Source organism: Somniosus microcephalus, chromosome 4, assembly GCF_052327205.1.
Source record: "Somniosus microcephalus isolate GS21.2 chromosome 4, FLI_Smic_1.0, whole genome shotgun sequence".
NCBI lineage: Eukaryota > Metazoa > Chordata > Chondrichthyes > Squaliformes > Somniosidae > Somniosus > Somniosus microcephalus.
Window position 1 is genome coordinate 49,670,956 of NC_140990.1, and position 12,943 is coordinate 49,683,898.

Here is a 12,943-nt window from a genome sequence, read left to right on the forward strand (position 1 = left end):
CTTTCCACAGTCAGTGCACTGGAACACTCTCACTGGGGTGTGTGTGTCCCGGTGCTTTTCCAGTCACACTGATGTTTGAAATCTTTTCCCACAGACAGAACAGACAAACATTTCTCCTTTCACATTCAAAGGCCGATGATATTCAGGTCCAGATGAATTGAGTGACTGTCAGATCTTGACCTGATGTTTGGTTTGAGTTTCCTGTCTGCAAATCCTCCCCTTCGAATACCCTGTAAAAGGAGTTTGCTAAAGTCATCACTGTAAGTACAGGATAGAAATTCAGAACAGACAATTCTAGTTGCTATGGAACATTCTTTCCTCTCTTGTTCCCCTAAAGCTGTAAATCCCCATCCCACACACTCTCCCTCCTCCCTGTGCTGAAATCCAAATCCATCGCACCATCTCCAACATTTTTCCTTTCGGTCAACTTCTATCCCTCCCCTGAAGGTACTGACTCTGGCTGGGTTCAGTTCTACACTCACTGGTTCCCCTCCCTCTCCATCTCCTGAAGGTGCTGACTCTGGCTGGGTTCAGTTCCACACTCACTGGTTCCCCTCCCTCTCCATCTCCTGAAGGTGCTGACTCCGGCTGGGTTCAGTTCCACACTCACTGATTCCCCACCTTATGAACTGCTTCGGGCACTTTGTTAAAAACACACACAGCAGACGCACATTAATCTGACGGGAGATCACTGACACATAAGCAGCCAGCGGTGTGGAGCCTCCTGAGAGTCTGGCCCCTTTCCAGCCAGTATTTACAGGAGCTGGGGCATGGAAAAGAGTCCAATTGAAATTAGTGATATATTTATTCACACAAACCAAGCCCCAAAATAAGGAATAATTTATCCTTTATTTAGAGACGCTCCCTGACCAGCCACCATTTCTCCTTCATTTACAGACACTCCCTGACCAGTCACAATTTTTCCTCCATTTACAGATGCTCCCTGACCAGTCTCCACTTCTCCTCCATTTATAAACGCTCCCTGACCAATCACCATTTCTCCTCCATTTACAGACGCTCCCTGACTCACTTCCTGTCTGTCCCGGGGTTTGGCGCTTTGTTGAGATTCGGGCCGGAGTGAAACGTGAACCCGCGGGTGGAGGCGGATAATGTTCACTGCTCTTATAATCGGGCCTGGGGCCGCACTCGGGGCGTGTGAAGCCCGCGTCCCCCCGGGGTTCATTAACCCGCCTCCCTCTGACCTGCTGCAGCCTCTCCCGCGCATGCTCAGCTCACTCTGCCCAACAATCAGCTTCTCCCGCGCATGCTTAGCTCACACTGCCCAACAATCAGCCTCTCCCGCGCATGCTCAGCTCACACTGCCCGACACTCAGCCTCTCCCGCGTATGCTCAGCTCACACTGCCCAACAATCAGCCTCTGCCGCGCATGCTCAGCTCACACTGCTCCACAATCAACCTCTCCCGCGCATGCTCAGCTCACTCTGCCCAACAATCAGCCCCTCCCGCGCATGCTCAGCTCACCTTCTGTTGTTCAGGTTTAACGGTCAAGCCCCGCCCCTCACACACCCCTATTGATTGGAGGACCCGCCGCCCGCTCGGTCCTTCAGACCCGCCCCGCTCTTCCTATTGGTCCGGAGCTCCGTCAATCACCCGGGCAGTGTGAGCTGAACATGCGCGGACCTTGGCAGCAGCCGCTGACACATCAGGTGAGAGCTCAGGGAGCGGGTTCATGAACCCCGGGGGGGCCGCGGGCCGCTCACACCCCGAGCGGGTTCATGAACCCCGGGGGGACGCGGGCCGCTCACACCCCGAGCTCAGGGAGCGGGTTCATGAACCCCGGGGGGACGCGGGCCGCTCACACCCCGAGCTCAGGGAGCGGGTTCATCAACCCCGGGGAGGCTGCGATATTCTCAGCAGCTCAGCTCGGCTCGGTGCTGTGTGAACGGGCTGCTCCACACCCCGGCTGCTCAGGGGGAATGCCAGTGCGGAGGGCCCAGTGCAGAAGGCCCATGGTGGAAGACCCAGAGGAGAGTGTCCTAGGCGGGAGGCCCAGCACGGAGGACCCCAGGTGGGGGGCCTAGGGCGGAGCGGCTGGTCGACACAAGCGGAGTCGGGAGATGTTGTGGGTGAGCATGCTGCACGGTTTCTAAAGGTGAAGAACGGTCTCCGGCCCGAATGAGTTTGTGCTCCATCTGGTGGCAGCTGTGAGGCTTTGTTTCGGTGATGGGATCGGGTTTGTGTGTCGCCATTTTGGTGGAGGAAAGATAGACTGTTCCTATCTATAGTATGGTGCTTGAACAGCCATAAGATGGGAAAAGAGAATGGGATAAAAGGAAAAAAGGAAAATAAAAGACAAAACAAGGTATATCAGCAAGGAATAATGAATGTCTTGATGGCTGGGTCCTGTGAGTGATAACAGCAAGAAGGAGGAAATTTCAGTACTCGCTTTCCTCTTTTACGGGATTTGAGAAAGTGGTCGGCTTCTTTTCTGTGGAAAGGTTGAAGACTGTGGATAAGGATTATGACATTATATGGTTGGATAACATCAAGTGAAGACGAGGAGTTATTAGAGTGCCAATAGGACTGGCGTTGAAGTGGTATTACTTTTTTTTTTAAGAAGTTTCGGGTTCTGGTTAAAAGTAGTTTACTTGAAGTCTTAAGTGATTTTTTGACATGGTTGTGGGACTTTGTATATTGTGGTGTTATTTAGTGTGAAAGCCCTCCTTAATTGAACGAACGAACGCTCTAGTGAACGCACGCATGCGGATACAAATATATGCACGCACGCACGCATACACAATGGGACTTACGTTCGACCGAATGAAGGGCCCGCTCCCCAGGACGGGGGGTCACTCGGTGAGCGTGAGGCCTGCCAGACGGATGAACGCACGCACGCATGCACACAGGTAGACAGATGATACGCACGCATACACAATGAAACTTACGTTTGACCGAATGAAGGGCCCTCGCTCCCCAGGATGAAGGCCCGCTTGGTGAGCGTGAAGCCTGCTGGACGGATGAACGAACGCACGCATGCACGCAGATAGAAATGGCACACATGTACGCAGTCATGCACAATGGAACTTATGCTTGAGCGAACGAATGGACGAATGGAGGAATGAATGATGGACGATGCCAGTTGGACTGGCGTGGACGGATTCTTGGTTTATATTAAATAGTTGCAGTTTGTACTGTAAATATTATTGATTTTACCTGTAAAATTTATTGTTGTATTTATATTGTCCATAATTGGTCAATGAATGTAATGGTAGAAAAAAAAATGAACCCCGTGGGGACGCGGGCTGCTCACACCCCGAGTGCGGCCCCAGGCCCCATTATTAAAACACTCAACATTATCCGCTTCACACTCACCCGGGGTGGGCCTCAGGCCCCGAACAAGAGCCTCCGGGCCGGGTGTTTGCCCCGAGCGGGGCGGCAGCTGCGGGGCTTTCTCAAGGTGACAGGCCCGGGTTAACGGCCGCCATCTTGAGAGGCTCAGGGGGCAGCAGGGCGCATGCGCGGCCCCCTTGGCCAGGAACCAGGAGGAGAGAATCTTGTCAATTTTTATCCTGGATTCACAGTGATGGCTTTTGTAAACTCCTTTTACAGGCTGTGAGAAGGGCAGCATTTACACGCCGCAAACTCTCACCAACAACAACTTACCTTTATATAGCACCTTTAAAATGTCACAGTAGTGCAGTCAGACAATAATTGACACACGTACTTTGTTTGTGGCCCAGTGCACTGACACAAAGTTCCTTCACAACTAACAATTTTATTGCTGTTGCTGTGAAGGCTGCGCTCACTCTGCTCGTACACCTGGTCTCCAAAGGAGGCAAAACAGGACTAATGCTGCCGAGCTCAGCTCCTCTTGATCAGAAAATATCAACTGTTTAGCCTCGCCAGGAAATGCACAAAAGAGGCAGCAGTGCTCATTGGCAAAGACCTATTTAGAGTCATAACGGCACAGAAGGTGGCCATTTGGCCCATCCAGTCCGTGCTGGCTCTCTGTAGAGCAATCCGGTCAGTCCCATTCCCCTGCTCTATCCCTGTAGCCCTGCAAGTTTATTTCCCTCAAGTGCCTATCCAGTCTCCCCTTGAAAACATTGAGTGTCTTCGCTTCCTCCACGTCCGTCAGCAGCGAATTCCAGGTCCTCGCCACTCGCTGTGTAAAAAAGTTTTTCCTCATACCCCCTGTATCTCTTGCCCAAAACCTTAAATCTGTGTCCCCCCAGTCCTTGTACCATCAACTAGTGGGAACAGCCTTTCCCCGTCTAGCCTATCCAAACCCATCATAATCCTGTACACCTCTATCAAATCACCCCTCAACCTCCTTTGCTCTAATGAAAACAAATCTAGCTTCTCCAACCTGTCCTTGTAGCTAAGATCCCCCATCCCCAGAACCATTCTGGTAAATCTCCTCTGCACCCTCTCAAGGGACTTCACACCCTTCCTAAAGTGTGGTGACCAGAACTGGACGCAATACTCCAGTTGTGGCCTAACCGGCGCTTTATAAAGGTTTAGCATAACTTCTCTACTTTTGTACTCAATACCTCTATTTATGAAGCCCAAGATCCCATATGCTTTATTAACCACTCTCTCAATATGTCCTGCCACCTTCAGGGACCTATGCACATTAACTCCCAGGTCTCTCTGTCCCTGCACACTCTTTAAAACTGCCATTCAGTGTATATTGCCTCTCCCCGTTCCTTCTGCCAAAATGCATCACCTCACTCTGCTCTGTATTAAACTCCATCTGCCACTTGTCTGCCCATTCTGCTAGCCTTTCTATGTCCTGTTGCAATTGATTGGTATCATCCTCACTGTTTGCCACACCCCCAAGTTTGGTGTCATCGGCAAATTTAGAAATTCTACACTGTATTCCAATATCCAGGTATATAGCAGTGGCCCCAGCACTGACCCTTGGGGAACACCACTATCTACCATTCTCCAGTCTGAAAAACAGCCATTTACCACAACTCGCTGTTTTCTGTCCTTAAGCCAATTCCTTATCCAAGCTGCTAGGGTTGCAAAATTCTGGGAATTTTTTAAAGAGGAAACTTTCCATGGGAATTTTTGGGAATTTATGGGAATTTTGAGTTTTTTTGCACACTGATGGTTTTTGTCTCTGACCCTTATATTATCTTTGTCATCAAAATAGGCATACTGTTCCATACAAATAAAAACAGGCTTTCAAAACTTTATTTAAGTTATAATTTTGAACTTTATTGAACCCCCACAAAAAAGACCCATCTAAAATAAAATAAAAAGAGCGTAAGCTTATTTAGCCTGTAATTTGTCCTTATTTTGTCCCTTTGAGTCTTCTACTCATGAGTCTTCTGAGTCTTCTACTCCTCATTGCTCCTCCTGATTCTCTGACTCTGGCTCTGACGTGTCCATTTCCTCCTCTCTGTCAGTGTCTAGCTGTGTGGTGGACACTTCTGTATCTGGCTCAATAAGTTGTAGGTTCGCCCGGATAGCCACCAGTTTCTCCACTCTCTTGTTAGTCAGCCTGTTGCGCACCTTTGTATGCATATTCCCAAAAAGTGACCAGTTTCGTTCAGAGGCCGCCGATGAAGGTGGGATTTGGAGTATCACCGATGCAATAGGTGACAGGGCCTCAGATGCACAAAGTCCCTTCCACCAGGTATGTGCACTGATATGCTTGCATGATTCCCATGTCCTTGAGGAGCAGGTTAAGCCCATGAGCTGCGCACCCAATAGACGTAATATGAGGGTAGGCCTCCTCCACTTGAGCCCAAGCAGCCTTCATATTCGCAGCATTGTCAGTAACTACTGCAAAGACCTTTTGTGATCCAAGATCGTTGATGACCGCTTTCAGCTCATCAGCAATGTATGTGCCTGTGTGTCTGTTGTCCTTCGTGTCTGTGCTCTTGAAGAACACTGGGAGAGGAGTGGAGATGATGTAGTTTATGATGCCCTCCCCTCGTACATTTGACCACCCATCTGAGATAACTGCAACACAGTCTGCCATCGCTATCGTTTCTTTGAGCTTTCCTTGGACTCTGTTATACTCAGCCTCCAGCAAATAAGTAGACAAAGCATGTCTGGTGGGAGGACAGTATGCAGGGCGAATAACATTGAAAAATCTCTTCCTGTACACATTGGCGGTGAGCCTGTTGCATATACAGCTCGAGCAAGGCACTCATCTGCATTCTTCTGGCTATGGTTATCCATTGTATCAAAGAACCTTCCAAGTGGGCCAGGAGTTGCTGATGATAAGGAGCCTGATGCTGAATGAGAACCATCATCATCTTGAATGGAAGCAGAGGAACTCTGGGCTGACTGCTGTGAGCTTTGAGTGAAGTTGTTGCATTTGGATAAATGCTGCTGCATCTTTGTGGCATTCTTTACATATGGCTTTCTACAGTGTTTGCACATGTACACAGTCTTTCCATCTTTAATGCCTGGGGTAAAATCCTTCCACACATCCGACGGTAAACGTGGCATTGTTCTATGCAGAGAAATAAAGGGCATTCATCTCTGTGTCGAACTGCGGTCGATCAGCACGATTGCAACAGGGTGAGTACATTTTTGCTGATGCTCCATGTGATGGAAGCATGACCTGTACACACACGACGCTACATCACCAATAGTGTATTATTTTGTATATTTTAAATTGAAGGACAACAGAGTTCAACAAGTAACTGGTTTATTTGGTATAAAGTCTGATTTACTTACTGCATCATCACAACATCAGCAGAAAACAAAATGACTTCCCTCAGGACCCCTAACCTGGATCTTAAAAAAACTATAGCAGCCTTACAGATGCCTGCAGGCCAATCACAATTCGATATGCAAATATTACAAATAGAGGGAGCTAATCGCTCATCCACTCATCCAACCAATCAGGACACATTTGTTCACAGTCACACACAAAACTTGTAACTATTAAAACAAGCCAAGTAAGAAGATAAACATATATTGATTAAGAAATTCCTTAATAATTAAGATTCCATCTCTGTTAGTAATTTTAAGAGAGGACCTGTGGGGAAAAAAAAGAAAGAAATACAAAAAAAACAATATTATGCTAGCATGTACTTTTTTGGGCAAAATTCCCAAGCTAAACTTCCCGTGGAAAATTTCCGGAAATTTACCGGAAACTTTCCACCCCTTTGCAACCCTACAAGCTGCCACTGACTCACCTATTCCTTGAGCCTCAATTTTGTTAACCAGCCTTTTATGTGGTACTTTCAGACACCTTCTGAAAATCCATGTAGACAACATCCATTGCATTCCCTTCATCAATCCACTCTGTTACTTCATCAAAAAATTCAATTAGATTAGTCAAACACGATCTGCCTTTTACAAACCTGTGTTGGCTCTCCTTAATTAACTTAAATCTCTCCAAATGCCCGTTCATTTTTACCTTGATTATTGTTTCTAAAACTCTACCCACCCCTGATGTTAAACTGACCAGCCTGTAGTTACTAGGATTGTCCTTACACCCTTTCTTGAACAACGGTGTCACATTTGCCACTTTCCAATCCCAGGCACCTCCCCCGCATCTAGGGAAGATTGGAAAATTATGGCAAGCCCTTCCGCTATCTCCTCCCCCAATTCCCTTAGCAACCTGGGATGCAAGCCATCTGGACCAGGTGACTTGTCCACTCTAAGCATACCCAGCCTTTCTAGTGCATCCTGTCTATCAATTTTCACCCTTTCCATTCCTTCTACCTTTTCCACTTCTACCGATATTTTGTCAGCATCCACCTCCTTAGTAAACACCGATACAAAGTACTCATTGAGTATTCTAGCCTTGCCCTGCGCATCTAAGCATATCTCACCTTCTTTGTCTCTAATAGGCCCCACCCCGCCTCTTACTACCCGCTTACTGTTTGCATGCCGGTAGAAGATTTTTTTGGGTTCCCTTTTATGTTAACCGCCATTCTACTCTAATATTCTCTCTTTGCAAATCTGATTTTCATCTTCACTTCCCCCTAACTTATTGTATTTAGATTAAACTCCTTCACCCAGAGAGTGCTGAGAATGTGGAACTTGCTGCCACAGGGAGTAGTTGAGGCGAAGAGCATGGATGTATTTAAGGGGAAGCTGAATGAACACATGGGAGAAAGGAATAGAAGGAGATGCTGATAGGGTGAGATGAAGAGAGATGGGAGGAGGCTCGTGTGGAGCATAAACACCACATGGACCAGTTGGGCCGAATGGCCTGTTTCTGTGCTGTACAATCTGGGTAATTCTATGTAATAAGAGAGGAAAGAATGTTCCATAGAAACTAGAATTATCTGTTCTGCAGTTTTATCCTGAACTTAGTGATGTCTTTTGTAAACTGCTTTTTACAGGGAATATCATCAGCCTTTGAATGTGGAAGGAGAAATGTTTGTCTGTTCTGTCTGTGGGAAAAGATTTCAAACATCAGTGTGACTGGAAAAGCACCGAGACACACACACCCGAGTGAGAGTGTTCCAGTGCACTGACGGTGGAAAGAGCTTTAACCAGTTACACAGCCTGAAAAAACATTGCACCGTTCACAGCGGGGAGAAACCGTACACAGGTTCTGTGTGTGTGGACGAGGCTTCAACTGATCATCCAACCTGGAGAGACACAAGGACACCCACACCATGGAGAAAGCTTGGAAATGTGGGGACTGTGGGAAGGGATTCAATTACCCATCCCAGCTGGGAACTCATCGACGCAATCACACTGGAGAGAGGACGTTCTCCTGCTCCACGTGTGGGAAGGGATTCATTCAGTCATCCAGTCTGCTGACACACCAAAGTACTCACACTGGGGAGAGGCCGTTCACTTGCTCCGTGTGTGGGAAAGGATTCAAATTTTTTGTCCCACCTACTGAGACACCAGTGAGTTCACACTGATGAGAGACCTTTTAACTGTTCTGATTGTGGGAACTGCATTAAAAGCTCCGAGGACCTGGTTAAACACCAGTTCGTTCACACTGAGACAGTTCGGTTCTCACTGCGGGAAGGTGTTCAGACAATCACACAACCTCATTGAACACCAATGCAGTCACACCGGGGAGAGGCCGTTCACCTGCACCGTCTGTGGGAAGGGATTCACTCGTTCATCCACCCTTCTGACACATCAGCGAGTTCACACTGGGGAGAGGATGTTCCCCTGCACCGTCTGTGGGAAGGGATTCACTTCTTTAACTACCCTCACTGTACATCAAATTGTTCATACTGATGAGAGACCTTTTAAATGTTCTGAATGTGAGAAGATCTTTAAAACCACAAGACATCTACTGAGACACCAGTGAGTTCACAGTGGTGAGAGACCGTTCACATGTCCTGTGTGTGGGAAGGGATTCACTCAGTAATCCAGCCTTCTGACACACCGAAGCACTCACACTGGGGAGAGGCCGTTCACCTGCTCAGAGTGTGGAAAGGGATTCACAAAATCATCCCACCTGCTGACACACCAGTGTGTTCACACTGGGGAGAGGCCATTTAGTTGCTCTCATTGTGGGAAGAAGTTCAGGCACTCATCCAACCTCATTGAAACATAGAAACATAGAGATAGGAACAGGAGTAGGCCATTCGGCCCTTCGAGCCTGCTCCGCCATTCAATGAGATCATGGCTGATCTTCGTCTGAGATCTTAGCTGATCTTACCAGTTCAGTACCCCGTCCCCGCCTTTTCTCCGTAACCCTTAATCCCCTTAGCCTTCAGAAATATATCCAATTCTCTCTTGAAAATATTTATTGAATTAGCCTTCACAGCCCTCTGTGGCAGGGAATTCCACAGGCTCACCACTCTTTGAGTGAAGAAATTCTTCCTCATCTCTGTTTTAAATGATTTGCCCGCTATTTTTAGACTGTGGCCCCTGGTTCTGTGCTCCCCTGCCATTGGAAACATTCTCTCTGAATTCAGCCTGTCCAGGCCTGCCATAATTTTATATGTTTCGATGAGATCCCCTCTCAATCTTCTAAACTCCAGTGAGTACAAGCCCAAACTATTCAATCTCTCCTCGTAGGTCATTCCCGCCATTCCAGGTATCAGCCTGGTGAATCGCCGCTGCACTCTTTCCATGGCAAGAACATCCTTCCGCAGATGGGGCGACCAAAACTGTACACAATACTCCAGATGCGGTCTCACCAGCACCTTGTACAGCTGTAGTAAGGTATCCCTATTCCTATACTCGATCCCCCTTGATATGAAGGCCAACATACCATTTGCCTTCTTAATCGCCTGTTGCACCTGCATGCTCTCCTTCAGTGACTGGTGCACAAGAACACCCAGGTCCCTCTGCACTTCCCCATCTCCCAATCTATTGCCATTTAGATAATAATCTACCCTCCTGTTTTTACCCCCAAAGTGGATAACCTCGCATTTATCCACATTATAGTGCATCTGCCACGTATCCGCCCATTCCCCCAACCTGTCCAAATCGCACTGTAGCCTCCTGACATCCTCATCAGAGCCCACCCCTCCTCCTAGTTTAGTGTCGTCAGCGAATTTGGAAATATTGCATCCAATTCCCTGATCCAGATCATTTATATATATTGTGAACAGCTGGGGTCCCAGGACAGATCCTTGCGGCACCCCGCTGGTCACTGCCTGCCACTCCGAAAACGAGCCGTTTATTCCAACTCTCTGTTTTCTATCCGCCAGCCAGTTCTCTATCCACGTTAATACTTTGCCCCCAATCCCATGAGCCTTAATTTTGCATGATAATCTTTTGTGTGGAACCTTATCGAAGGCTTTCTGGAAGTCAAGGTACACCACATCCACTGGCTCTCCCCCATCTATTTTACCAGTTACTTCCTCAAAAAATTCCAGCAGATTAGTCAAACACGATTTACCCTTTGTAAATCCATGTTGACTCTGTCCGATCCTTTCCCCATTTGTCAAGTGCTCCGCTATTTTATCCTTAATAATGGACTCTAGCATTTTGCCCACAACCGATGTAAGGCTTACTGGTCTATAATTCCCTGCTTTCTCACCTGAACAAGTGAGTTCACACCGGGGAGAGGCCGTTCACCTGCCCGGTGTGTGGGAAGGGATTTACTCAGTCATCCCACCTGGTGACACACCAGCGAGGTCACATGTGACTGCAGGGGTTGGATTCTGCTGTTATTGCTGCTGTTAATCACATCCAGGACTAAACCATGTTCATTCTGACAGTTGGGGTTTCTTTCTGGTGATGTTAATCACCCTAAAACTGGGCTGGAGTTTAATATTCTGGATATATAGCTGATTGTGTTCTCGGGGCTGCAGTGTCCCTTTAAGAACCGCTGTCTGTGATCTTTTCCCTTAATTCAGGAATTCCCATCAGAAATTAGTTCACAATAAAATTATGAACTTTTACTTCAATCCTAAATTAATCGTTGGTACAAAATTTACAATTTATTGTCTGAAAGGTTCCACTGATTAACAGCGCCAATTAGAAAGGGCTGATTAATCCTCGCTGACAATTCTTACTAACTTGCACATTACACACAGTGGCACCTCCATTATCCACCAGAAAGAAGGGGAATGGGAATTGGTGGAGAATCAAGAATCCCGAAATGTTGCCCCTCCCGTCGGGTACAACAATCCCCTCGGCACGGGAATGGAAACTTATCCAATCTAAGTAACAGCTAAGATTAATCTTTCTGGGCCAGTGGGGTTGGTTTATATCAGACAGGAGGAGATTGATGTCAGTGACTGGGGTTGGTTTATATCAGACAGGAGGAGATTGGTGTTGGTGACTGTGGGGCTGGTTTATATCAGACAGGAGGAAATTGGTGTCAGTGACTGGGGTTGGTTTATATCAGACAGGAGGAGATTGGTGTCAGTGACTGTGGGGCTGGTTTATATCAGACAGGAGGAAATTGGTGTCAGTGACTGGGGTTGGTTTATATCAGACAGGAGGAGATTGGTGTCAGTGACTGGGGTTGGTTTATATCAGACAGGATACATTAGTCATAGTTGGAGATATATATTATATAATGTGTCAAAGAGTTGATTAACAGAGTTGGAAATCATCTCCCTTTGATTTCTATTTCTGACACCAGGCAACAGAAAAAGGTCATTACAACACGACATAAACAGACTCTTCAGGTGTGAGACATCAGACTTCAGAACAACACGCCTGCCAGCTCTGGCCACAAACCTCAGTACAGTCAACCTTTCAGCAGCTGCAGCCCTGATTAAATAACTAGTAGTTTAACATGTCTAGTAGAGCTTTTGTATTTATATTCAAAATAGAGAAAAAACTGCTCCTTGCTGCTCATCAATATCCAAACAATGGGAATGGACACGTTTAAATTCCAAGATATTTCACTGATTCTTAAGGGTAGGTTTCCCTCCAAGGAGGACACTCGCCCTCTTTACCTGGTTCCCCTCCAAGGAGGACACTTGCCCTCTTTACCTGGTTCCCCTCCAAGGAGGACACACACCCTCTTTACCTGGTTCCTCTCCAAGGAGGACACTTGCCCTCTTTACCTGGTTCCTCTCCAAGGAGGACACTCGCCCTCTTTACCTGGTTCCCCTCCAAGGAGGACACTCGCCCTCTTTACCTGGTTCCTCTCCAAGGAGGACACTCGCCATCTTTACCTGGTTCCTCTCCAAGGAGGACACTCGCCCTCTTTACCTGGTTCCTCTCCAAGGAGGACACTCGCCCTCTTTACCTGGTTCCCCTCCAAGGAGGACACTTGCCCTCTTTGCCTGGTTCCCCTCCAAGGAGGACACTCGCCCGCTTTGCCTGGTTCCCCTCCAAGGAGGACACTTGCCCTCTTTACCTGGTTCCTCTCCAAGGAGGACACTCGCCCTCTTTACCTGGTTCCCCTCCAAGGAGGTCACTCGCCCTCTTTACCTGGTTCCCCTCCAAGGAGGACACTCGCCCTCTTTACCTGGTTCCTCTCCAAGGAGGACACACGCCTCAGTCCGTCTCCACCACTCACACTGCACATGCTCAAAGCACAGTCCGGTGATGAGCCGGCGCACGAGGATCGGGTTGTCATTGATGGGCCTCAGCTGGAGTGTTGTGGACAATTCTG

General features: G+C 47.7%; 1 protein-coding gene and 1 long non-coding RNA gene across 2 annotated transcripts in view; both read left to right on the plus strand.

Annotated features, from left to right (window-relative positions):
- The window catches only part of LOC147118825 (uncharacterized), a 165,548-nt gene that overhangs the window by 40,837 nt on the left and 111,768 nt on the right, over window positions 1–12,943 (plus strand). Inside the window, exons 3-4 of the mRNA XM_085983978.1 lie at window positions 9,286–9,405; window positions 10,936–11,003. Coding sequence (XP_085840104.1) covers window positions 9,286–9,405; window positions 10,936–11,003 — 188 coding nt within the window. The remainder of the gene's footprint in view (window positions 1–9,285; window positions 9,406–10,935; window positions 11,004–12,943) is intronic.
- On the plus strand, window positions 1,624–12,399 carry LOC147118827 (uncharacterized). The gene is made up of 2 exons (XR_015077955.1): window positions 1,624–2,087; window positions 8,286–12,399. It is a non-coding gene; the product is annotated as an uncharacterized LOC147118827 (long non-coding RNA).